The sequence below is a fragment of the Podarcis gaigeae genome (genome assembly GCF_964106915.1).
Source record: "Podarcis gaigeae genome assembly, chromosome: 1".
NCBI lineage: Eukaryota > Metazoa > Chordata > Lepidosauria > Squamata > Lacertidae > Podarcis > Podarcis gaigeae.
In genome coordinates, this window is record NC_139678.1 from 4,343,605 (window position 1) to 4,371,300 (window position 27,696).

Below are 27,696 nucleotides of genomic sequence, written 5' to 3' on the forward strand. Positions count from 1 at the left end.
GTGGCGTTGGGAGCCCTGGGTTCGAATCCCCGCTTCGGCCGTGAAACTGCTTCTGGCTAACCTTGAGCGCCATAGTCACTGCAGCCCCTTCTCCTCACCTGCATCGCAGTGGGGGGGGGACGTTGTGGGGATAAAACGGGGAGCAGCAGCAGGAGTTTAATAGAAATGTAATAAATGCACCAGCTGCTTCCTCCTTGAATTTGCCTCATGCTACAAAAACCCCCATTTTGATCAACATCAGTATGAATGGATCAAATCTTTGCTTCCGGGTGACATAAGAAAGCTGCAGAGATAGCGCAGGATAGTGTGCACCCCAGGGACGCGGGTGGTGCTGTGGGTAAAACCTCAGTGCCTAGGACTTGCCGATCGCATGGCGGCGGTTCGAATCCCCGCGGCGGGGTGAGCTCCCGTCTTCGGTCCCAGCTCCTGCCCACCTAGCAGTTCGAAAGCACCCCTAAGTGCAAGTAGATAAATAGGTACCACTTTATAGCGGGAAGGTAAACGGCGTTTCCGTGTGCTGCGCTGGTGCCGGCTCGCCAGAGCAGCTTCGTCACGCTGGCCACGTGCCCCGGAAGTGTCTCCGGGCAGCGCTGGCTCCCGGCCTCTTAAGTGAGATGAGTGCACAACCCTAGAGTCGGACACGACTGGCCCGTACGGGCTGGGGTACCTTTACCTTTTAGTGTGCACCCCAGAAATGATCTCTTTCAGCTTCTGCCTTCTGGAAGAAGGTACAGGGTTATAAAGACTAGGACTAGCCGTCTGAGAAACTGTTTCTATCCAAATGCAATTTTGGTTTTAAATGCAGTGTAAGGTGGTCTCTATGGGAGTATATTGAATACTGAACCAGGCAGAGGGCCTTCTCGGTGGTGGCCCCTGCCCTGTGGAACACCCTCCCATCAGATGTCAAGGAAATAAACAACTATCTGACCTTTAGAAGACATCTGAAGGCAGCCCTGTTTAGGGAAGCTTTTAATATTTGATGAATTATTGTATTTTAATATTTGGTTGGAAGCCGCTCAGAGTGGTTGGGGAAGCCCAGCCAGATGGGTGGGGTATAAATAATAAATAATAATAATAATAATGCAGATTTATAAACTGCCTCACAGCCCAAAAAGAGGTGGGGCACTTTCCCCAGGAGGCTTGCCTGACACCTTTGTTGTGTATCTCTAGGCAGCACGCGAAAATGTTTCTCTTCCTCCAGGTGTGGGCTGATTAACACACTATATCCTTTTAAATGTGTTCGTGGGAGGGAGGCTATTGGTTTGTTTTGGTCTGTGTTTTGTTAAGTGTTTTGTGTCCTCATTTTTGTATTTTTATGCTGTGAACCGCCCTGTGATCTTCAGGTGGAGGGCGGTACACAAATTTAATAGATAATAATGTTCAGCAAAATAAAATGCAAACGCTTATGGGATGCTTAAACTTAAAGCAATCCCGTCTACACTTGTACGGCAATGTTCCATAACAAAACAATTGGTCACAAGGAAAGTCATCTTGAAGAAAATGTCTCCAGTAACTGCCTAAATGTCAGCATGCCAGGTGCTTGTCTAATTTCAGATGGCAACGGATTTTGGATGGATGCAATTGCAACACGGCTGCACTTGTGGCCATCACAAGGGCACATCACATCACTTTGTGGCAGTGAATAGTAATCAAGAAGCGAGCATTCATGGAGGGCCCATCCAGAAAATGACCTACTTTGCCCATTGGTTGCTCTCAAACCATGATGTTTTACTTATTTATTTTTATTTTACTTGTTAACGGAGGAATCCGAGGGCTCCCTTGGGCAAAAGACAAAGACATCAACCAGGACAATTTGGAGCAAAACAGCAGCCTGTAGGCTTGGCCTCTATTGGGAACTGTCGCGGACTCCCACCCACAACAAGATGAAGCAAAATGGAAGCCCAGAACAAAAGAAGACCCCAACTTTTATTAGTTACTAATCCCCCAAACTACACCCCTAAGACTACATCACAACTACATCACAAAAAGGAGGGGTTGAGGGAGGAGTTGTGGAGGTAACCTGAGTATCTTGTCACCTGGCTGGTCCCTCCTTTCCCCCCTCCCCATGAGTACTTTCTGGGTGACAAAGGGGAGCTTGCAGTTTCCTGCCCCCAGAGGGAAGAGCTGATCATTGTCCTTTGTTCCAGTCTGTGCTGAATCCACTCCCATATGCAAGCTCTTTGTGACCTTGATGGTCTTCTGCCTAGGACCATCAGGGTTGGCATAGCAACTGGGCAGGGCTCCTGTGGATGTGCTGGTATGCTCAAGGGATTATGGCTGGCCTGTATCAAACCTTCCCCATTTTGTAGTCCTTCCTTCATGGAGTAAAATAAAAGTGGAACGGTGCAGATCCAATGTATGGTTGATTTTCTATGAATTTATAACAGAAGCGTAGCGTATGTAGTGTGAGTGTGTGTGTCAAGTTTGTACAAACTGAAGGGGGGGGGGGTTCCTGCGACATACTTCTGCCCTGATAATTATATATTGGGGTGTGCTATACAAATCTGGTAAGGGGACGGGGGGGCATGCAGATCTGAAGCCAAAACAGCACAGCTGTGTCCCAGATTCAACCCCCAGGATTTCCAGGTAGGAACTACATGTGGGATAAGTAAGTACATTTTAATGTGGAAATTCTACATTTCACGTTGGGTTGGCCTACAGCTTAGCATGGTGGAGCACAGCGCATTATTCTCAGGAAAGGTTCGTGTCTGATCCTCCACACCTCCACTCACAGCAAACTCGCCTGGTAAGGTGTGCCTAGGAAAGGGCTGATTCTGGCTTGCATAAATTGGCTTCCTGGGAAAGGTGCTTCCCGTCAGAGCAGACAGTCCTGAGTGTGACAACCAATGATCTTCTCACTAATTGTAAGGAAGTGTCATATGTTCATAAATGTAAGTGAACATGGGTTATGGCCCACAACGAATCTATTGCCACCGGCAACCCAGTCCTCAAGTGAGGCAGATTTGGCATCATGCATTGCAGCGACTTGGACTACTTGTGCAATTATGTTATTTTCATTAACACGGTGTTTGTCTGATAATGTGTGGTTTGCTGTTGTTTAGTTGTCTAGTCGTGTCCGACTCTTCGTGACCCCATGGACCAGAGCACGCCAGACACTCCTGTCTTCCACTGCCTCCCACAGTTTGGTCAAACTCATGCTGGTAGCTTCAAGAACACTGTCCAACCATCTCGTCCTCTGTTGTCCCCTTCTCCTTGTGCCCTCCATTTTTCCCAACATCAGGGTCTTTTCCAGGGAGTCTTCTCTTCTCATGAGGTGGCCAAAGTTTTGAAGCCTCAGCTTCAGGATCTGTCCTTCCAGTGAGCACTCAGGGCTGATTTCCTTCAGAATGGAGAGGTTTCATCTCCTTGCAGTCCATGGGACTCTCCAGAGTCTCCTCCAGCACCATAATTCAAAAGCATCAATTCAAAAGCATCAGTTTTGCTATGCCTAATAAAGGATTGACTTCTTGTTATTTTCATTATTAAAGGAAATCTGGCATACACCTCCAATTCAGCCACTGTGTGAAAGCAGGAACCTTTTAGGTAAAGCAATATTCAGTTTTTTTCTAGATTTACTCCTCTGTCATAGTGACAGGTTGCTGCAGTTTTTATCCTGCTGAATATTAACCACTTGTGTAAGAGAAGGGCATTAGATCAGTGTTACAGCTCCTGTTTTGTACACAGAAGGTCGCTAGGTTCAGTCCCTGACAGCTCCAAGTAGAGTGAGGAATGTCCCTTTCTTAAAACCCTGGAGAGCTGCTGCCAGTCAGTGTTGACAGTACTGGGCTTGATGGACCAGTGGTCTGTCTCAGTAAAAGGCAGCTTCCTGCAGCGTAAGAAGCTGCAAGTCTTGGGTTTTAGTTACTTCTTACTGACAAACTAAAAATACGCTTGGAACCTGCTTTGCTCCATACGCAACTGAGAACTGTTTTCATTTCTGCTAAGGAAGACTTCGGTGTAACCCAAATCCTCGTTCGGGCGGCCAGCAAATGTCAAGTAAGTAAAAGTTTGCCAGATTTCCTTCTCTTTGGGGAAAGGCCAAGGTGCATTCTAGGGCTGTACGATTAGCTATTTATGGGGACCTGCCAATGTTGTAATGTTATATTGTAAACCGCCCTGTGATCCTTGGATGAAGGGCGGTGTTGAAATTTAATATAAATAAATAAACGTTGAGCGTATCCTGTAATCCTCCCTAGGGCATGCTCAATGTTTTGGCACGAGAATGTAAAAGTTCAGCAAGCATGAATTGCACGAACGCTGCAACTGAGCATACGCAGAGTGCTTTTCCTTCACTGTAGGTAAGTGCATAGGACTGGTTAGACAAAAAATAAATAAATGGGGACGCTATCAGAACATCTGGGCTAGCTACAGTTATGGCTTCTCTGCTTTTATTAAAACAAAAAAATTCCTTCCAGTAGCACCTTAAAGACCAACTAAGTCAGTTCTTGGTATGAGCTTTCGTGTGCATGCACACTTCTTCAGATACACCAGTGTGCATGCACACAAAAGCTCATACCAAGAACTGACTTAGTTGGTCTTTAAGGTGCTACTGGAAGGAATTTTTTTGTTTTGACTATGGCAGACCAACACAGCTACCTGTCTGTAACTGCTTTTATTATTTCATTTTATACCACCGTTTCCTCAAGGTGGTGTGCATGCTTCTCCACCCTCTCTCATTCAACCCCCCCCCCCAACAACAACCTTGTGAGGTAGGTTAGGCTGAGAGTCTCCCAGGTCCTAGTCTGACAACATTCCAACCACCACCACCACCACCGTGGGTTTGATAAAGAGCTGGGGGAGCAGCTCAGGAGCCTGAACTGTGAACCAGGCAATCCAGTGTCACTGTCGCCTCGCATCATTCCTGCACTCGCTGATTTTAATGTCATATTTTTGTTTTCCTGCAACCCTAGTCAAGGAACAAATGGGCAGTCGAGCAAGCCATTCTCAGCCCCATGCCTCCTTTAAAAGGTTGTTGTAAACTTTGCAAAAATAACTTAAGGACCACCTTGCTGAATCAGGGCAAAGGTCTCCAGCGGAGGAGACAAGAGCATAGGTATTATAGCTGGTAGCCATTGAATAGCCTTACCCTGCCTGAATTTGCCTAACATCTGTTTTTTATTATGTTTTTATCGTTGACTTTCTGTAATATATTTTTAATGTTGTACTCTGCCCTGGAATCTTTTGATAAAGGGTGGCATATAAATTGAATAAATATTATTAACTATAATAATCTTGTAAAGCCACCCTTCTTCTTCTTTGGCAATCACTCGTAGCCGAGTAATATTGTCTTCCATAAGCACGGTTTTAACAGTCTCCGTAGGTGACTGTGGAGGCCAATTCTGGATCCACACCACGTCCTTCCACAGTGGGGACACTGGCGGGAGTTGATCACTCTGTGGATTTGCCAAGCATGCCTTCCTCTTAGCACATTTCTCCCTTGCGTCCTGAGTTCAAGTGTCTTCAAAGCTCACGACACCCTTGGTAAAGGCTGTTCTCCAACTGGAGCGCCTGCAGGCCAGTGTTTCCCACTTGTCGGTGTTTATACTACATTTTTAAAGATTTGCCTTGTCTTTAAACCTCTTTTGTTGACCACCAGCATTATGCTTTCCATTTTTAAATTCTGAATAGAGTAGTTGCTTTGGAAGACGATCATCAGGCATCCACACATGACCAGTCCAAGGAACCTGATGTTGAAGAATCATTGCTTCAACACTGGTGATCTTTGCTTCTTCCAGTAGTCATACCTCATGTTACGTCCGCTTCATGTCATGTTCTTTCAGGTTACGTCCCGCAGTGACCTGGAAGTACCGGAAAGGGTTACTTCTGGGTTTCGCTACTTGCGCATGTGCAGAAGCGCAGAATGACATCATGCGCATGCGCAGAAGTGGCGAATCGCAACCCGCATGTGCGCAGATGCGCCGCTTCTTTTCATGTTGCGAACGGGTCTCCGGAACGGGTCCTGTTTGCAACCAGAGGTACCACTGTACACTATTAGTTCGCCTCTCTTCCCAAGTGATGTGTAAGCCACCCAGAGACCTGTGGGCATAGGGCAGTATACAGCGGAACCTCGGTTCCTGAACACCTTGGGAGCCAAAGGTTCTGGCTCCCGAACGAACGAAAACCGGAACTAATTGTTCCGGTTTTGGAACGTTCTATGGAAGCCAAACGCCCAGCACGGCTTCTGATTGGCTCCAGGAGCCTTGGTGGCCGAACTGTTTCAGGAATTGAACAGACTCCTGGAACGGATTAAGTTCAGGACCCAAGGTTCCACTGTATAAATATAATAATCCATGCTGGTCACCGCTACTTCTTGTGGGAGCGAATTTCTTTAACTATGTATGAACACAAGTTCTTCCTTTTGTCTCCTGGCTCTTTCCACATTTGGCCCCATCAAATCCTAGTATGGTACCAAAGGGAGACCCAACAGCCCCTAACTATTCACTTTCCCCCATATGTATCTGTTGCCCTTGTTACAACGGCTTCTGCTCATTCCAGATATCAAACCCAGTCCCCGATTTCAGCATCCAATCCCAAGTATGCTCCGTATATTACGCTCACCCGTTTCCATCATCCATGCGTTTCCGCGCACAATTCAGGGCAGTAAATATAGGTCACTTCATGGCCCACAGGCTGGATCCCAGCCAAGCAGCTCCGCCAAGCAGAGTTTGCCTGCCTTAACAAACACACAACCCTTCATTTTTGGTGTGTTTTAACAACTTGCTTCATCTCAGTTGCTCAATATCAAAAAAACTAAGATCATGGCCACTGGGCCCATCACCTCCTGGCAAATAGGAAGAAATGGAGGCAATGAGAGATTTTACTTTCTTGGGCTCCATGATCACTGCAGATGGTGACAGCAGCCACAAAATTAAAAGACGCCTGCTTCTTGGGAGAAAAGCGATGACAAACCTAGACAGCATCTTAAAAAGCAGAGACATCACCTTGCCAACAAAGGTCTGTATAGTTCAAGCTATGGTTTTCCCAGTAGTGATGTATGGAAGTGAGAGCTGGACCGTAAAGAAGGCTGATTGCCGAAGAATTGATGCTTTTGAATTCTGGTGCTGGAGGAGACTCTTGAGAGTCCCATGGACTGCAAGAAGATCCAACCTCTCCATTCTGAAGGAAATCAGCCCTGAGTGCTCACTGGAAGGACAGATTGTGAAGCTGAGGCTCCAAGACTTTGGCCACCTCATGAGAAGAGAAGACTCCCTGGAAAAGACCCTGATGTTGGGAAAGATGGAGGGCACAAGGAGAAGGGGACGACAGAGGACGAGATGGTGGGACAGTGTTCTGAAAGCTACAAACATGAAGTTGAGGAAAACTGTGGGAAGCAGTGGACAGAAATGTTTGGCATGCTCTGGTCCATGGAGTCAAGAAGAGTCGGACACGACTAAACAACAAGAAGAAACACTAGTATAAAGAAAATGAAGGCCTTTTTCAGATTTTGAACACGATGCTGGTAAGCTGTATCATGAGGGGCCAAAAACCACTCTGCTCTAGAGTAAACTGTGGAAAAAACAGACGAAGGAGGCTGGATTTAAACAACTTTTATTTAATTCTTCAATGGGAAGGGGTGGGGGAGTTAAATGATATAAAATAAGAAATGCACTGCCTTACAATCTGCCGAACCAAACCAGCTGTATGTTTCCGTAAGGTTCTCGTACGAGGACACATGTTGCTCTGCGCTTAAGAACGGGATGTAACAAAGGCCATGTTGGGTTCAGGGTGCTGCCATGAGCTTCCCAGCAGCAGGAGCACCACTAATACAAACAGCTGGCGAGCTGGCTGGCGCAATGCAGACACTTGTAATAAAAACACAATCAAGGGATACTTTTGCTTCTCATTTCACCTATCGCAAGCCCCATATTTTCCCATGCAGTCTCAGCCAGCCATTAACCACGTGGTCATGCTTAGATGGGCTTGTAGTCCAACTTAGACTCCAGCTTCTTGGAGTCGGCAACTTTCCTAACAGCCTTCATGAAGTCCTCCTGCACCACGAAGTCGTGATCGGCACGAATGGCAAACATCCCTGCAAAGACACAAGAGTTTTGGAATCAAGCTGTCAGACAGAAGGAAAGGGGTGCAATCTGGTTCGTGCAGGCAACTGTGTGTGCTTCAGTTTTAATTGCAACGTTACGATCGTAATCCAGACCCTACAAGCATGTTAAGGCTCCCCTTCATGAGCTATAGCAGATGCATATAGCCCCTTCAGGAGCTATAGCCATGCATATGCTCCTCCTTCCATAACTATGACACATCATGAATTATTTGAGCTTTATAAGAAGTCTCCGGGACGCGAGTGTCGCTGTGGGTTAAACCACAGAGCCTAGGACTTGCCGATCAGAAGGTCGCGGTTCGAATCCCCGCAACCAGGTGAGCTCCCATTGCTCGGTCCCTGCTCCTGCCAACCTAGCAGTTCGAAAGCACGTCAAAGTGCAAGTAGATAAATAGGTACCGCTCCGGCGGGAAGGTAAACGGCGTTTCCATGCGCTGCTCTGGTTCACCAGAAGTGGCTTAATCATGCTGGCCACATGACCCAGAAGCTGTACGCCGGCTCCCTCAGCCAATAAAGCGAGATGAGCGCCACCACAACCCCAGAGTCGGTCACGACTGGACCTAATGGTCAGGGGTCCCCTTTACGTTTACTAATAAGTCTCCAAGGGATCAGGAAAATGGAAAGTGATGTCACAAAGATCTCGTTTCCTTACCTGCTTCAGTGCATACGTTTCTCAGATCAGCACCATTAAAACCATCGGAAAGTTTCACAATTGCTTCGTAATCTATAAAAGAAGAATTCCTAGGTTAATGGGAATTGTGGACTAAGAGCAAAAACCTGTTGCAAAAATCAGAACTCTTCGCTTCGGACTGACGCAGCAGTCCTGATGTGAAAACAAGTTAGCCAGGGTGGCTTTGCCCTGCCTCCACATTCAGAGGTAGCAAAGCTTCTGAATTCCAGTTACCAGAAACCACAGCAGGCGAGTGTTGCTCTTGCGCCCGAATCCTGCTCGCAGGTTTCCCATAGGCACCTGGGTGGCCCCTGTGAGAACTGGAGGCTGGACTAGATGGGTCGCTGGACTGACCCAGAAGGCTAATCTTACTCCCACCCGTTCATCATTTTATTTGCAAGCCGTCTTTCCATAGTTAAAACCTTGCTCAAAGGTGGCTCACAAAATGAACAATAGTAACATAATTCAAAATGCAACAGAAGTAGTCATAAACTATAAATAAAACATTAAAAGGTACACAATCAAATTGAACTATCTCCACATTAATCAAAATAAAGACACACAAAATCAATATAGTGGAACCTCAGCTCCCGGACGGCTTAGCTGACGAACAAATTGGCTCCTGAACGCCGCAAACCTGGAAGTAAGTGTTCCGGTTTGCGAACGTTTTTCGGAAGCCGAACGTCCGTTTTGGCTGTCAGCACTGCTTCCAGCGCCAATCAGAAGCTGCACCTTGGTTTTCAAACGTTTTGGAAGTCGAATGGACTTCCAGAATGGATTAAGTTCGAGAATAAAGGTACCACTGTATAAAAAACAGCAATAACATTCCCCTCAATTCCCCTGTCCCCCCCCCCAAAAAACAAGCAACCCGACACCCAAAGAGTCTGTTCAGCAGCCTCAGTTTTTGTAACTGGAGTTCACTAGAGAGATCAGGAGCAGGTCAGACAACCTGATACAACATACTATTATGATGCCACCATAACAAAATGTTTCTTTGGCTGTGCCAGCTTCACTATTCCATCAGCACTAAAAATAAGTGTGGGTCGGTATGGTGCAATGCACGAGTGGGAAACAGATACGGCTGGTGGGCCAGGTTGTTATCTCCTCCACACCATGAGGGCCAAGTTCAGATCTGGGCAGTATGGGGGGGGGGGCAGTTTCAACATCCTTCTGTGAACAGGACAACCGAAATAATTTTGTGGCAACTTAAAGAGCAACAAATTTATGATGGCACAAACTTTCATGGACTGTAGTTATTAAGGTCTGCTTCTCAGTGATGGCTCCGACCTGGTGGAATGCTCTGTCCCATGAGACCAGGGCCCTGCAGGATTTAACTTCCTTCCACAGAGCCTGTAAGATACAGGTGCCCCGCAAGACGAACGCCTCGCAAGACGGAAAACCCGCTAGACGAAAGGGTTTTCCGTTTTGGAGGCGCTTCGCAAAACAAATTTCCCTATGGGCTTGCTTCGCAAGACGAAATGTCTTGCGAGTTCCTGCGGGTTTCCCCCCCTTTCCCTAAGCCGCTTATCAGCTGATCCGCTAAAAGCCGCTAAACTGCCAATAGCGCTAATCCGCTAAGCTGTCAATGGGCTTGCTTCGCAAGACGAAAAAACCGTTATACGAAGAGCCTCATGGAACAGATTAATTTCGTCTTGCGAGGCACCACTGTAGAGCTATTCCGCCTGGCTTTCAATTTGAACTTATTCCCCTTCCTTCCCTCCCCCTCCCCTTTTTATGAAGATTACCCGCTCTGGGATCCCACAGCTAATTCTCCCCTGGTCTCCTCGCTGGCCCAAATAGGACTAACTTAGCCAGCTAGCCCTGGTGATCATCGAATGTTTATTGGATGGATCCCTCCCCCCACCAAATTGATTTTGGAATTCTGAATTTATTGTTATTCACGTTTTATACTGTATTTTATGCTTTTTTTTGTTGCATCAATTAAGTGTTTTAAATTTGTTGTTAGCCGCCCTGAGCCCGGTTTTCTGAACTGGGAAGGGCGGGGTATAAATAAAAAATTATTTTTTATTATTATTATAAAATTTTGCTTCAGAAGACCCTGGAAATTTACAATCTGTTACAGGAAACAGACTTGAATATGCAAATCCCAGCCCCCTCCCAGATGCATCTGTGAAGCCCTGGGGACTTACCTATTTCCCCATGTTTCGTTATAGGTCCGGCGTGGATCTTCAGTATGTCTAACCTGGCCTGTTCATTTGGCAAGTCAATATCTAGAAGGAGGGAGAAGCTATGTTAATTTCGAAAGGTACGCAAGCGAAGGGGAGGCACAGACCAATGCCGGCCCTACAGAAACTCAATACTCACGGATTTTCCTGTCCAGTCTTCCAGGACGCAACAGTGCCGGATCCAGAGTATCTGGTCTGTTTGTAGCCATTATCATTTTAACTCTGTGCAGAGTATCAAATCCGTCCATCTGGTTCAGCAACTGGAACGTGTGGCGAGAAAACAAAAGCTTTGGTTAATCGGCAAAGAACTTGCCCCACTGAGTGGGCTGAGAAGAGCAGTGTGGGGCAGCATCTATGCAGCAGGTCCCAGGTTCAGTCTTGTCTTGGCATCTCCAGCTTCAGGCTGGGAATAATCCCTGCCTGGAATCCTTCAGAGCTGCTGCCAGTCTGAACTACTGAGCTGAACAGACAAATAGTATGGTACTCCTGGTCTGCCCCGTGGAGGTCCTTAAGGTCCACAAATGACAACATTTTGGAGGTCCGAAGTCGCAAGGTGGTTAGATTGGTCTCAACTAGGGCCAGGGCCTTTTCAGTACTGGCCCCGACTTGGTGGAACGCTCTGTCACAAGAGACCAGGGCCCTGCGGGACTTGACATCTTTCCGCAGGGCCTGCAAGACAGAGCTGTTCCGCCTGGCCTTTGGTTTGGACTCAGTCTGACCCTTATGTTTCCCTCCCCTTATGGTCTTGATCGATGGGCTACTTTTAAAATGAGGCTGCATTTTAACCTGCATTTTAAATTGTTTTTTTCTTTTTCTTTTTTTCTTATTATGTTTTTACTGAAATTTTATTGGTGTTAGCCACCCTGAGCCCAGCTCTGGCTGGGGAGGGTGGGGTATAAATAAAATGTATTATTATTATTATTATTATTATTATTATTATTATTATTATTAGACTCAGTATAAGGCAGCTTCTTATCAGAGCTGTTGCGTTCTGCAACTCTTCTTTTTTGTGTATAATTTTTATTAAGTTTCCCATTTTACAATTCAAAATATTCATCAAACTACCTTAAAATGTCAATGACTTCCCTTCTCCTCTTTCCACGGTTCAATCTGCATATCATAAATCCCTGCATTATTTCCATAAACTAAACCATTCGGCATTTCATTAATACATCCATCAAAACTTGTTTACACTGTTGGAATTTATCTTAATGCTGCCAACGTTTTCATGTGTACACAGTCCCCCCCCCCCCATATATCCAATAAACATTTTCTGTTCTGCAGCAGCAGCAACAAGAAGAAGAATTTATCACGTATCTACGGGACCACCTCTCCTGGTATGCCCCACGGAGGACCTTAAGGTCCACAAATGACAACACCTTGGAGGTCCAAAGTCGCAAGGTGGCTAGATTGGTCTCAGTTAGGGCCAGGGCCTTTTCAGTACTGGCCCCAACTTGGTGGAACGCTCTGTCACAAGAGACTAGGGTCCTGTGGGACTTGACATCTTTCCGCAGGGCCTGCAAGGCGGAGCTGTTCCACCTGGTCTTTGGTTTGGACTCAGTCTGACCCTTATGTTTTCCCTCCCCTTATGGTTTTGATCTATGGGCTACTTTTAAAATGAGGCTGCATTTTAAATTGTATTTTAACCTGTATTTTAAATTGGTTTTTTTCCCTTATTATGTTTTTAGTGTAATTTTACTGGTGTTAGCTGCCCTGAGCCTGGCTTTGGCCGGGGAGGGCGGGGTATAAATAAAATTATTATTATTATTATTATTATTATTATTATTATTATTATTATTATTATTATTCCCCACCCATATGGCCGGGCGTCCCCAGCCACTCTGGGCGGCTCCCAACAGAATATTAAAAACACGACAAAACATCAAACATAAAAAACTTCCCTAAACAAGGCTGAAATGGAGACATAACCTTAGGATCCAGGAGAACAGTGGCTCTATCGTTTACTCAGAAAGGACACGTGTGAAGGTTCTAGTCTTGAACATGGTTCTAGTCCAAGGTTCTAGTCTAGACATGGAGATGGGACTGCAATTCAGAAACAGAATGGTTGCTTTATGTTCACTACGTGCAGCTTTTGGTGTTGTCTACTTCCAAGGAAAAGACCTCCTCACATAAAATGATTTCAGGAGGCACCAGTGGTGAACAGCTGCAAACAATTTCAACATCACCATTCAGCTATTTCGTCTTAGCAACTGATCCTGAAGTCTCACATTTGTTGCTGCCTGCCTAGGATTACAAGGATGTTTGTGTACACGTGAAAGACGACCGGCTCCAGTTCAGAGAAGCGTTACCTCCATTAGAGTTCTCTGAATTTCTCTGTCAGCTGACGTGCCCTCCGAGAAACGACGGCCACCTAAGGAGAAAATCAGCGGGAAAGAAGTCAGACCCTTTCCCTGGTCACCACGCAGGGTGGTTCATCAAACCCTGAAAGGAGCGAGGGGAGTTAAAAAGTCAAGTTGCAAGCTGAGGTGCAAGGTTTCTGTATAGAATCTAGGCAAAAGAGAAGAACAGAAAGGGGGTGTGAAAGGTTCCCTTCAAGAGATCACTCAAAAGCAACTTCTGGGTAACAGAAGGTCTTGGGGAGACATTACCTTTTTCAGGTACTTACCTGAGTAAATTAGTTTTACTTTCAGGTAGTTACCCTCAGCCCCTGTCCAACTGACATACTGCATTAAGCTCCAAGTAAACAGCTCCAGGGGGACGCGGGTGGCGCTGTGGGTTAAACCACCGAACCTAGGACTTGCCGATCAGGTCGGCGGTTCGAATCCCTGTGACAGGGTGAGCTCCCATTGCTCGGTCCCTGCTCCTGCCAAGCTAGCGGCTCAGTCATGCTGGCCACATGACCCGGAAGCAAGGACAAGCAAAAAGCTCTCGAGGAAGAGGGCAAATCAGGAAATGCGAGGAGTGTGGCATCTAACGTGTGGTCCTGAGGACCAGAGACAGGCCTGGCCCCTGGGGTTAAGGTCCTCCACATCTGCTCTCGTGTGTTTGGTGCATAGCAGGGGTGCCCAAACTTTTTTTTTGCAAAGAGGACCAGATCTGATGAAGCGAACATGCATAAGGGCTGACCAAAGTTGATGAGCTTTTTTTTTTTAAGGACGTGAACTGCCAACGGGGGCCAGATTAAATTGATCAGTGGGCCAAATTCGGCCCCGGAAACAGACGTTGGACATGCCTGGTGTAAAGGTTTTTGGCACAGTCACCCTTCCTGCCTCTCTTTAGTATTGACTCTTGTTCACCTATAGGAAAGCTGTATCAGCTACATTAAGGTAAAGGTAACGGTACCCCTGACCATTAGGTCCAGTTGTGACCGACTCCGGGGTTGCAGTGCTCATTTCGCTTTATTGGCCGAGGGAGCCAGCGTACAGCTTCTGGATCATGTGGCCAGCATGACTAAGCCGCTTCTGGCGAACCAGAGCAGGGCACGAAAATGCCGTTTACCTTCCTGCCGAAGTGGTACCTATTTATCTACTTGCACTTTGACGTGCTTTCGAACTGCTAGGTTGGCAGGAGCAGGGACTGAGCAACGGGAGCTCACCCCGTCGCGGGGATTCGAACCGCGACCTTCTGATCGGCAAGTCCTAGGCTCTGTGGTTTAACCCACAGCGCCACCCGCGTCCCATCAGCTACATTACGTGTAGGCAAACTGCAGAGCAGTTCTTTGGGCAGCTGATGGGGGGGGGGCGGGGGGGTGAAAGGTTGATGGGCTTCTTGTTGAGCTGCTCAGCCTTACCGATAGCGTCAATTTCATCCATGAAAATGATGCAGGGCTGATGATCTCTGGCGTAGTTGAACATCTCTCGGATCAACCGGGCGCTTTCGCCAATGTATTTGTCCACAATGGAACTAGACACCACCTGTGGAAAGTTGTTACAGGTAGCATGAACGGCCGCTGCTGCAGATCAAACAGGTCTGCTTTAAGATTCTGGAAAGGAATCTTAAAGAAATTGTTTTACCTTTAAGAAATTGCAGTCAAGCTGGCTGGCAACAGCTCTGGCCAAGAGAGTTTTCCCCGTACCTGTGTGGACGATACACGTTGCATCAAGAAGCAGTGAAAAAAAGTGGCAAGAAGTATACATTTAAACAAATGTACAAAGTGATATTGTGTTACAGGTGCAGTGTAGACCTTTGACCAGATGCCCATGCTCAAAATTTCCATTCATGCCCTCCGGGTGAGCCTGCCCCTTAATCAAGTCTGCCCGTTAAGCCTTATCAGTCCTGCATTATAGGGTTTAAGACTTTCTATCTTGTTTAACTGGCCTTCCGGGATTGATGCTTATTGGTTGGACTGTAACTACCTTTAATTACCATATTTTTCGCCCTATAGGGCGCACCTAGGTTGTTGTTTTTTGGGGGGGATAAAGAAAAAAAAATTATTTCCCCCCCAGGCGCGGGGCTGGGACAGGGGAAGCTCGGGCTTCCCCCAACCTCAGCCCCCAGAACAGGCTGCTATCCGCAAGCCTTGGGAGCCCGCGGGAACTCCCGCCGGGCTCCCCAGGGTTGCGGATATCTGCTTGAAGCCCGGGGTGCACTCCGCTGCGCTCCCTGGTTTTCAGGCTGCAGGCTGCTGTCCGCAAGCCTTGGGAGCCCGGCGGGAAGTCGCGCCCGGCTCCCAAGGCTTGCAGATAGCTTCCTGAAGCCCGGAGAGCGAGAGGGTTCGGTGCGCACCGACCCCTCTCGCTCTCCAGGCTTCAGCGAAAGCCTGCATTCGCCCCATAGGACGCACACACAATTTCCCCTTCATTTTTGGAGGGGAAAAAGTGCGTCCTATAGGGTGAAAAATACGGTATGTTTTTTCTGCCTCTGCTATTCCTGTGAGAAGAATAGGTGTGTTGTTTTGGTTTTAAAACTTGTATTCTTGGGGTGGCTTTTATGGCTGGCTAGGAAGTGGAAGAAAATGTGGCCTATACAGTCATACCTCGGGTTACAGCCACTTCAGGTTGCGTTTTTTTGAGTTATAGATTATGGAACGGGTTACGTCCGGGTTTTGGCAGTTGTGCACGCATCACATGCGCTTTGCGCATGCGCAGAAGCACTAAATCGCAATCCGCACATGCACAAACGGCATGCGCAAGGGGTTGGACTAGGTCAGTTTTCCCCAAACTAGGGTCTCCAGCTGTTTTCAAACTACAATTTCCATCATCCCTGCTGAGTGGTCTCGCTAGCTAGGGATGATGGGAGTTGTAGTCCAAAAACAGCTGGAAACCCAGGTTTGGGAAACACTGGACTAGATGATCCTCGAGGTCTAAGATTCTATGAAGATTGTTTTGAAGAGAAAAGGGGAAAAACTCATGTTTGCTATTATGAGCTCATTGGACAATAGAGGCACAACTGCCATGAGTTCTTTTGTCTTTTTTACAGTCAAGCTACATATAAATTCTACGAAACAATGTGATTAAAAATGTATAGAATAATGGGATTCAAACAGCATTTCAAAAGGGATTAAGAGAGACGAAATTACTGCATTATTTGTACAGGGCTGGAATATCTCCGACAATGCTGGTGTTTCAAATGTAACACCTCCATTTCAGTACTCTATCTGCTGGCTCCTAAAAATGTGACGCCCCCCCCCCCACTTCACACCCACCCACCCCACTGCTACTTGAAGGAATATTGTCACAGAGCAGTTGATGCGGAATGAAATCTCCCAAGAGTCATACTGTTTGTTCAGCAGTCAAGAGGCAAGCAGACCAAGGACACCAACCTGGTGGGCCATACAGCAAGCAGCCTTTGGGAGGTATAATCCCCACACGTTGGAACAATTCTGGATTTGTCAGTGGTAACTCTATAACCTGCAAAGAGAAGTAACAAATCATGCCTTGGATTCACAACAGAAGGTATACAAAGGCCTGGCTCACATGTTAACGCTGAACCATGGTTTTATCAAGTTATAGTTTACTAACCATGGTTTGTTTGATCACCGAAACATAGCTTCACCATGGGTTGTTTGCCCATCTACAAATCAAAATCTGAAACCATGTTGTTGTGGTTTTGCTAGTTTACAAACCTTGGCTTGTTTTCACTATGTCTGAACCTGCCACCCTTCCCTAACCATGATTTGTCTGGCCATCTCAAAGGCAGGTAAGGACAACCGTGGGACAATTTTGTGTCAACTCAGAGTTTTGTTAAAGAAACCATGGTTGAAATTTAGTGGTATTCAACTATGTTTGTTCAGTATATTCCCACTGAAATGAATGGGCCTAGCTTAGTTTTGTCCATTGATTACAAAGGGTCTACTCTAAAACTAGGTGAACACAACTCCAAAACAAGTCAATTGTCTGTGCTACTTTTTGTTGTATGCAAGACTTTTGTGCAATGGTGTGTAAGCCAATTCGAATATCCTACATAAAACCTGAGCTGCTCAATGTTCTGTGTCGATAAATTGATGGTGGAAGGGAATCCACAGCTGGCCAGCAGAAACTAATGCTAAACTACCAAGGCCAGCAATGATTTGTTCAATGCTGCCCAACTTAGATATCGCACCAATCTAGGATTAGAGGATATCAGGAAAGGCAAGAGGAACTGGCTTGACAGCAGGGAAGAAGTGTGCATGCTTGTTCTGAAACCCAACGCTACGACCAAATTGTACCAAAGACTTAAATGCCTTCCCTGCCAGCAAGGTAAACATATCCATCATTCAGACCAATAAAGAATCAGGCAATTACCTCTCTTAGTTCCCTGATTTGTTCGGACAATCCTCCAATCTCGGAATAAGATACATCTCCAGGATCTTCATGAGACATGTTGTAAACAAGGGGGTCAACTTCTCTTGGCAAATATCTAAATTGGAGAAGCCATACAACTGATGTCACCCGCTGATTTTTAAAGCCCCTCTAAGGCAACTTCCCACCCACAGTTTCTAAGCCACGTATAAAAACGAAGATACCCGAGTAAGCTTGCTCTACATGTTGGGGATATTTAAGAAATAGGCTGGGTAGCATTCAGTCAGGGACGATGCCGTTACCTTCTGTCATGGGAAATCCTGCAATAAGCAGGAGGAGGGACTGGATAACCCATCTAACTCCATGAACGTGAGTAGGCAAACTAAGGCCCAGGGGCCGGATCCAGCCCCATCGCCTTCTCAATCCAGCCCACAGATGGTCCGGGAATCAGCATGTTTTTAGATGAGTAGAATATGTCCTTTTATTTAAAATGCATCTCTGGGTTATTTGTGGGGCATAGGAATTCGTTCATTTTTTCTCTCCAAAATATAGTCAGGCCCACCATATGGTCTGAGGGACGGTGGACCAGCCCACGGCTTTAAAAAATTGCTGGGCCCTGCTCTATGAGCCTAGAAAATGAATAAGTTTTTATTTAACATTGGTTAACATATATATCAGCTGATTCAGTCACTACTCTTTTTAATGGGGGGATGTCTCTTCATGTCATCTTTGCAAATATTAAAAAAACCACCACCAAATTTTACAGCTATTTTTAATACCTTCTGTGATGCTAATGAAGATTAGCATTTAGTTTAAACTTATGGTATTTCTCCCTATGTCTGGTATTACTAGTTGTAATGTGCATCCAATAATCTTGAGCTTTCTGGCATCTCTACACAACCACACACGGATAAGGCCTGCATTAGGAATACTGTGCTTCCAAAATTTAAATAGTATTACGGTGGTGCCTCGCAAGACGAAATTAATCCGTTCAGTGAAGCTCTTCGTATGGCGGTTTTTTCGTCTTGCAAAGCAAGCCCATTGACAGCTTAGCGGATTAGCGCTATTAGCGGCTTTTAGCGGATCAGCTGTTAAGCGGCTTATCAGCGGATCAGCTGATAAGTGGCTTAGCGGCTTAGGAAAAGGGGGGGGAACCTGCAGGAACTCGCAAGACATTTTCATCTTGCGAAGCAAGCCCATAGGGAAATTCGTTTTGCGAAGCGCCTCCAAAACGGAAAACCCTTTCGCCTAGTGGGTTTTCCTTCTTGCGAGGCGTTCATCTTGCGGGGCACCACTGTATTGAAAACGTTTTTTGAGCTGAGTGCCAAAAAAAAAAAAGTAATTTATACTGTGCCTCCTGAACCAAAAAGCTTAATGTTACCCTGTTCACCAAATATGCTTTATAACCCACTTTTATTCCCGGATTGGCACACCAAGTGCAGCGACGCACTGAGTTTTTGTAGAAAACTGGTTCTGCTTTCCGTTCTGATGGTCACTGTGATGGGATAGTGAGCTGCTTGTGCGTAAAAGCTTGATCCCTCTGGGGTTTGGCTGGTCATCCAAACCGAGGCACTAACGGAGCCCCCAAAGCATGACTCCGTCAGTCGCTGGTAGAATCTGACAGTGGGCGTCTACGGAATTTACGCCAACATAAAAGCTGTTTGACGGACATGCGCCTTCGTGACTCTCTGCGTGACAGTTTCCGGCGAAGGGTGGGAGTTCCTAACGGGGGTCTTGTTACCTCTTCGCTATTCTCACTAGAAGCATCCCAGAGCCTCCCCTCCGCTGTGACTCCTGTACTCCCCCTGCTGGTTCCTTCCTCTGCTGCAGATTCTCTCCTATTCTCCTGGAGCCTGTCCACCACCTGTCCCTCCGATGGCAGTTCCCTGACAGTCACCGTACCAAATCAAGATGCCAAAGGAAGGAGGTGCAAGCAAATGCTTCAATACTCTTGGGAATTTAATCAAGTAAGAAAATACTCCATCTTAGCCCTTGGTTTGGAATGCCCAGTTCTGTTTCTGCACTGATAGCAAGTGGGACTTTGAAACACAGATTTTTTTTTTTATTAAAAAAATACCCTTTAAAGAAAGGGTTTTTATAGCCCCTAAATCAACTTGTGGATCCCCAGATGTTGAAGTACAACTCCCATCACCCCTAGCTAGCAAGGCCAGAGCTCAGGGATGATGGGAGTTGTAGTCCAACAACATCTAGGGACCCACAGGTTGAGAACTGCTGCAAATGCTTCTGTGGCCAATACTTTGCAGTAGCTCCACTGCACGCTTCCTCCATCCCACTCTCCCCTCCCGCCCACTTGATGAGAAGACCTTACCTCATAATAGTTAGGGTGGTCATATCCAGTGCAACTCTTGTCCCAGGCTTCAGTTTACTTTTATCGAGCTGAATGCAAAAGGAAAGGAGCCAACTGTTAAGATTTGGAAAGCTAAGTGTAGAAGAAGTCGTTTCTTATGGTGCTGTCAGAAACTGACAGCTCCGACCACACTGGTAATTGGGCACTGTCAGATCCAGAGCTGAATCCAAACCAAATGAGGTGACTCGCCAGCTTTCTGATATGAACTGGCCCCATTTTACAGATTTTACTCTCCGAAGTTATTTGAAATCTAAGCCAATTAAAGTATCAAAGTATCAAGGGGTGCTGTTCAGGACAGGGATAGTAACCCATCACAACAATATCTCTCCCAGCCCACACTCTCACAAGCAATTTACGGCACTCACCAAAGGGAGAACGAACTGAGTGTCAAAAAGACATATTTGCCCAGGCATGTGCTACAGCCTTAACATCTGTGCACATCTGAGTTATGATCTGAGAGACCAAGACCCATATTCTCAAACGCAGGATGCTCACCTGACGACGGCAGCCGACAACATATCTTGGTCCATTTGTTGCTTTGACAATGACTGGAAGCAGCAAAAGAAAGAACATGGCAGCATTTTAATTTTTCTGCAATTGTGGCTGCAAAAGAACATGTTGCTAAAACATTTTCACAGCGCTGTATGCGCCAGCGTTGATGCTATTCATACTTGGCTTTTCATTTTGCCTTGTTAAATTATTTTGTCAGCGTCCTCTTTTGCCTGCTGCCTTGGGAAGGCAGCATGCCTTGAAATGTGGCATAAATGTAACTTACAAAATTAACAAAACGAACATTAAATACACCAGTAAATTAATAAAACAATCATTAAATATACTAATAAATGTCCCTCTTAATGAACTCACATTTCTCTTCTGTTAACTGTTTAAGAACCTCACCAACAATCTGTTTAAAAAAAAAGAAAAAATATTAGACCTACTGACCAATATCAAGAACCCTGCCTCTCTGAGTCCCACAGAGGGACATGAAGTTCATTCACCACAGTACCCTCAGACGTTTTGAGTCTAGACCCGCATATGGAAATCTAATAAACTGTTTAGAGCCCCAGAAAAATACCCATTTAACCCAAGAAAAACTGGAGATGCTAAGGCACCCCACCCAAATGGCTCAATTACTGACACATTCCTATCCATATATAAACACTCACCTGTCCAACACTCTGCAAAGCCTTGAGGTCATTTTCAGATTTTTCATACTGCTTGGTGAGCTCCTTCAGCTGTTCCCTTACTACAGACAATAAAACATTGAAAAAGCTTGTTATGCATGTTCTAAATCAGTGTTCCATTTCCCCCCTCGGACAAAAAGATCACATAGGAGCTGAAAAATGTTATTTTCAGATGTGCACAAGGCAGATTAGAAAGTGAGCTTCTTTATACATTGATTTCTCCGCCCCTCGATCAAATAAACGTGGCATAATCACCCTCACAGATGCTTTGCTAACCAATGTGTGCTGTGATCCTGTGCACACTTATATGAAAGCAAGTTCTACTGGAAAAGAAAGCAAGGCAGGACTTAGGGCACCTGTGACCCTCCACCCTGTGGCACCCAGCTGGGCCAATGGCCAGGGATGCTGGAAGCTTGAGTCCAGCAACATGTGGAGGACCACAGGTTCTCGCCCTACCCCCGCCTTTCAAAAGGAACCGACTGGAACAGATGGAGCTTTAGCAGCAAATGTCTTCCTCTGCTTTCCTTTGGACCACATCAGTGAGGCCGAGAGGGGGGTCTTGTTGTCTGGGCAGCTCAGGACCTCCATACACATTGCCCAGGCTAATGTCCCAAGGAGGTCACTTTGGTGCTGCAAATGCAGTAAAAACATTGCAGGACACAGCAGTTACAAGTTACCGGTGTCTGCAGCCACAACAGGTGCTGTGATTCTCCAGTGGTTTGACTTCACCTCCAGAGGCACACTCCATTGTCTCTTGAGACAGACAGTATCCAATAGAAAGCGTGTCCCCCCCCCCAATCACATTTTCATGCTAAGTGAGAGCACATAAGGGGCGTCTCAAGACCACCTGCTTTTTTGCTGAAGGGGGGAGCTGGAAAACAGGGATCTCTCAGAGCACCTCCTCCACCAGGCAGGTCTACTAGCCAAGGTGAAGGCATTCCAAGAGGAGCACAGGAAAGTAGGAATTGGCCCTCTATCCTGAGCCAGACTGCTGCTCCATCTCACTCAGTATTGCCAACAGAGAGTAGCGGTAGCTCTCTGGAGCTTCAGAGTCCTACCTGGAGATGCTAGGCATCCAACTCAGGAGGTTGTGAACTCTCGTCCTCTGGAGGTTTTTAAGCAGAAGTTGGATGGCCATCTGCCATGTATGATCTAGTTGAGATTCCTGCATTGCAAGGGGTTGGACTAGATGGCCTTTGGAGTCCCTTCCAACTCTACATTCTAGGAGTCTATGAGCTCCTTGGAGGGAAATGGCAGGGTAGGAATCACACAACTGGAAGCAGTCCCCTCCCCCTCTCTCACACAAGACAAAACCCACTGCAGTCAACTATAGGCAACCAACCGTGCCCTGCCCCCCATCTCTCTCACTGCTAACAAAACCCAATACAGTCATACCTTGACCTTCAGACGCTTCAGGTTGTGTTTTTTTGGGTTATGGACCTGTCAAAACCCAGAAGTACCAGAACGGGTTACTTCCGGGTTTTGGTGGTCATGCGTGCGCAAAAGCGTTGAATTGCAACTCGAATGTGTGCAGACGCGCCGCTACGGTTTGCCAACATGCATCCCGCACGGATCACGTTTGCAACCCGAGCGTCCACTGTAAACGGAAATACAGCCTGCCCAGGTGACGCTGACACAAAAACCTTACACATGCACTATATGCAAGAATGAAAGCTTACTTCATCTCCCCTCAATGTCTCCTTCCCCACCTCTTTTCTCCCCCAATGTAAATGTTGTCTATAACATCACGTGTTGCACACTGAATATGAATGATCTGTAGAAAGACCTCTTATCAGCTGGAAGCAGACGCTGTAGGTACCTTTGTGACACAAGAAAACCTTTAATAAAAACCAAAACAAAGAAGAATCGGAAGGGACCCTGGGGGTCATCCAGCCCAACCCATCAGGATTCTCAACTAACTATTCTTATTTTTATTGCCAACAGCAACTTGAAGTAGCTCTCCAAGGCTTCATAGTCCTACCCAGAGATGCATCTAACTGAGGAGCTTGTAGCCTCTGGAGGTTTTTATGCCTGGGTTGGACGGCCATCTGCTGCCATGTGTGATGCTAGTTGAAATTGTGAGGGGGTTGGGATGGATGACCCTAGAGGGTCCCTTCCAACTCTATCAACCTAGGACAGTGGTGGCGAACCTATGGCATGTGTGCCAGAGGGGCCACTCAGAGCCCTCTCTGTGGGCACACGTGCCATCGCCCCAGCACAGAGTTCGTAGGGGCAGCATGTGCGCTGAGTAGAGCCATGCGTGCGCAAGTAGCCGGTTTGCCACCCATGGGCTGCAGCAGAAACTTAAAACGTTCCATTCCGCTGTCTTAAAGCACCTCAGTGCAGAACTGCCAGTAAGCCCAGCAGCATTTTGCTCCCTCCCACATGAGCGAGCTTTAGAAGTGCAGCCCGGTGAGCTAGCCATTGAATCATTGGATTGTGGGGAGTTGGAAGGGAACCTGAGGGTCATCTAAGTCCAACCCCCCTGCAATGCAGGGATCTCAACGACAGCATCCACGGCAAATGGCCATTCAGCTTCTGCTTCAAAATCTCCCAAAGAAGTGTTTCTTGAAGGGAAATCATCAAAACGGCCATGTTATCTGGGAGCAATTCCCTTTTCGTGATTTCCCAAACAAGAGTAATGCAAACTTTCACCTTTCCATAAAGAGTTGTTTGTATCATTAAAAGCTTTCTTATTGTGTTTTTCTTTTAAAAGAAAATAGGTTAATGTATGAGTTGTTGTTTTCCCGTAAACTAAAACTGCATTAAGAAATTCCTTCCAGTAGCAGCTTAGAGACTTGGTATGGGCTTTTGTGTACATGCACACTTCTTCAGATACACTGAAAGAGAAGTCCCCAGACCGTTATGTCTGGTGACTTGTGTTTCAGTGTATCTTAGGTCTGGTGACTTCTTCTAACTTAGTTGGTCTCTAAGGTGCTACTGGAAGGAATTTTTGTTTGTTTGTTTGTTTGGACTATGGCAGACCAACACGGCTGCCTACCTGTAACTAAAACTGCAGTACGGTATTCAGGTTAAATGGCAGTGTTGGCACTTTGTGATAAATAAGTGGGTTTTGGGTTGCAGTTTGGGCACTCGGTCTCTAAAAGGTTCGCCGTCATTGTCCTAGGTACAGCAATGCGCCCTACATGGGGCTACCTTTGAAGGTGACCCAGAAACTACAACTAATCCAGAATGCAGCAGCTAGACTGGCCTCGGCCCAGTACAGTGGTACCTCGAGTTATCAGGTTACAGACTCCGCTAACCCAGAAATAGTGCTTCAGGTTAAGAACTTTGCTTCAGGATGAGAACAGAAATCGTGCTCCGGCGGCGTGGCGGCAGCAGGAGGCCCCATTAGCTAAAGTGGTGCTTCAGGTTAAGAACAGTTTCAGGTTAAGAACAGACCTCCGGAATGAATTAAGTACTTAACCCGAGATACCACTGTATACCTGAAGGAGCGTCTCCACCTCCATCGTTCTGCCTGGATGCTGAGCTCCAGCTCTGAGGGCCTTCTTGCGGTTCCCTCACTACGAGAAGCAAAGCTACAGGGAACCAGGCAGAGGCCTTCTCGGTAGTGGCACCCTTCCTGTGGAACGCCCTCTCTTTAGATGTCAAAGAGAACAGCCACCAGATTTTTAGAAGACATCTGAAGGCAGCCCTGTTTAGGGAAGCTTTTAATGTTTGATGGACTACTGTATTTTAATCTTTTGTTGGAAGCCGCCCACCCTGCCAGATGGTCAGGGTATAAATAACAAATTGTTGTTGTTGTTGTTACAGTGGTACCTCTGGTTACGTACTTAATTTGTTCCGGAGGTCCGTTCTTAACCTGAAGCACCACTTTAGCTAAAGGGGCCTCCTGCTGCTGATGCTGCTGCGCGATTTCTGTTCTCATCCTGAAGCAAAGTTCTTAACCTGAAGCACTATTTCTGGGTTAGCAGAGTCTGTAACCTGAAGTGTATGTAACCCGAGGTACCACTGTATAAGACAGCTTTTTATGTTCCCATCAGCCCAACGCTCCCAGCTTACGGCATCACACTTCCGGAAGTGCTTAAGAGACTCAAATCAGGGTGATGAAGCTGTGGCCCACCAGATCAACTCTGACCATACGTCATACTGGGCGCGGCTGGTGTGAATTGGTCCAACATCATTTGGAGACCCACAAACTCCCCATCCATGGGCCGCCGACGCGCCGCCACAGCACGATTTCTGTTCTCATCCTGAAGCAAAGTTCGTAACCCGAGGTACTCTTTCTGGGTTAGCGGAGTCTGTAACCTGAAGTGTATGTAACCCGAGGTACTGCTGTACTAGGTAGAGCTCCTTGGAGGGAAAAGGCGGGGTGTCGGGGACCCCCAGGGGCCATCCATCCCAACCCCCTTGGGGCGCGAGACTCCCTGGCCTCCGTAGCAGCTCTTCCTGTTCTCGGATAGGAATACAGGCCAAATAAAGAGAAGGGGAATGAGGCCTAGGAAGCCCCCCCTCCCTGCCAGGCCCGGCCTCGACAAAGCGGCCCCTCTCCCCGGCCACTCACGCTCCTTGAGGCGCCCGTCGATCTCCTTGTGCTCCAGGAGCTTCTTGCGGTAGTCCTGCAGCGCCTTGTCTCGGGGCTCCGCCATGATGATGATGATGAAGCCGATGCGGCTCTGGGCCGGGAGGCGGGCACTGCGCACGCGCGGGCGCCGCGAGGGACGCCGGGAGAGGAAATGCACCGAAGAAAGGGAGGGAAGGAGGGGCTTCCTCTCTCTATGGCTCATCCGCCGGCCCTAGACTTCTTCCCGCAGCTCTTCGGCCAGCGGCCTTTGAAGAGCTCCCCCTGCCGGCTCGGAGCCGACCTTGCGGGTTAACGTGAAAGCCCAGAAAGAAAGAGGACTTTGAATTTAAAATATATGTATAATCTAATGCAAACCCTTTAAGCTTTGTGTATAGATATTTACATTAGTGTAACTTTTAAAAGTCACTTGTAATAAGATGAAGAAGGTTTAAAATTGGATTGCTAAGAATATAAACAAGCAGTAAACAATGGCTGCATTTTAAATTGTATTTTAACCTGTATTTTATATTGGTGTTTTTTTTCCTTTTATGTTCTTACTGTAATTTTACTGCTGTTAGCCGACCTGAGTCCAGCTCTGGCTGGGGACGGCGGGGTATAAATAATTTTTATTACTATTATTATTATTATTATTATTATTATTAATGGAACCAAGATGGGGAGTGAAGGGAAGTCAAGCAAAATTATAACTTAAATTTTTGTTTATAATGTTTTGTTTTGTTTTTCTTATGTAGTGTGGTTATTTTTATTTTTTCTTCCATCGTTATGTTATTTTTGGAAATTAATAAATTGTTATTCCCCCGCCCTGAAAAGGAGGTGACCTTGCGGGTGGGAGAATTGTCTATTTTGAAGGGGCTCCCCGGGGCCATCTAGTCTGACCCGCTTGCAGTGTGTGAATTGCAGCTAAAGACTGGCTTGCTTCAGGTCAAGGCGTTTGCCTGAGGTTGCTGGGAGGGTAGAATGGTAGAATCACCAGAAGAGTAGAGTTGGAAGGACTCCCCAGAGGGTCTGATCCAGCGGGCTCTTCTTCTTCTTAGGTTCTCACTGGGGTTTCAAAAGCAGCTCCTTCTAGCGAAAAGGGCATTGGAATAGCCGTCGAAAGCATCCCTCCTTGCATCCCGTAAGCAATTGTCTGAGCAATATCATTTTTAGCCATATTGCAATGCGTTCTAGAGAAGTTGGTCGCATGTACTCAGAAGGCAGGCACAAGAAACCTCCAGTGCCGGATTTACGTATAAGCTAAACAAGCTGTAGCTTAGGGCTCCACTCTTTTGGCCCTCCCCCCCAAAAAATTAAAGGGGGAAAAAACCTGGATGTACATTTCCAAAATATAAGATAAAAAAAAAAAGAAATAAAACATACCTACAGCAACCGTGTTTTGTGTTGTGTAGGCTCCCATGATGTAAGTCATGGCCCCCGCCTGCTAGCCTGCTCCCTCAAATATCACTGGTTTGCTCCTTTCTATATACAGGGTGCCTACATTCTGCATGGACTGTTATGTGCAAATGGCTTTAGATACCTATTAGGTCCATAAATTACCATATAGCATATATTCAACGCAAAAAACAGTGACAATTTGTTGACAAAGGACAGCTGGACATATAAAGGGCCCCATTACCTTCAGTAGCTGAGGGCCTCCTCAAACTTAAATCTGGCCCTGCTTCAGGCATTGTGTATTCTTCATCACAGTCATGCTGTTAGGCCCTGCCATAAGTCATGCAACACACTTCTCTGTGAGCTTACTCTGATGTAAGTCTGGCTGCATTCGCTAGGACTTTTTTTTTTGTAAAGTATGTGTATTAAGTTGTGTGCTAGACACTTCTAATCCCCTGGAATCAGCAAGTGCTGTATATGTGTGTCAATAAACCATATATCCGCTGTGCATCATTTCTAAAAGGAAACACAGACCCTGAGGAAAGCTAATGGAATGCCTGGAATCTCACACTGCTTGGATATTGGGGTGGAGTGCATTGCAACCTTATCCACACTGCACTATTTGTAATCTAGTA

At 46.5% G+C, this 27,696-nt stretch overlaps 1 protein-coding gene across 1 annotated transcript; it reads right to left on the reverse strand.

The window, feature by feature from the left end:
• Window positions 1-7,532: 7,532 nt before the first annotated feature.
• On the reverse strand, window positions 7,533-25,831 carry PSMC6 (proteasome 26S subunit, ATPase 6). The gene is made up of 14 exons (XM_083737137.1): window positions 25,670-25,831; window positions 21,127-21,206; window positions 20,825-20,864; window positions 20,456-20,508; window positions 19,922-19,989; window positions 17,596-17,710; window positions 16,635-16,722; window positions 14,887-14,948; window positions 14,664-14,787; window positions 13,222-13,283; window positions 11,052-11,172; window positions 10,877-10,957; window positions 8,709-8,780; window positions 7,533-8,029 (listed from the first exon to the last, which is right to left on the reverse strand). Exons 1-14 carry the CDS (start codon window positions 25,752-25,754, stop codon window positions 7,911-7,913), a joined length of 1,170 nt encoding a protein of 389 aa, XP_083593263.1. The 5' UTR covers window positions 25,755-25,831; the 3' UTR covers window positions 7,533-7,910.
• Window positions 25,832-27,696: the final 1,865 nt, after the last annotated feature.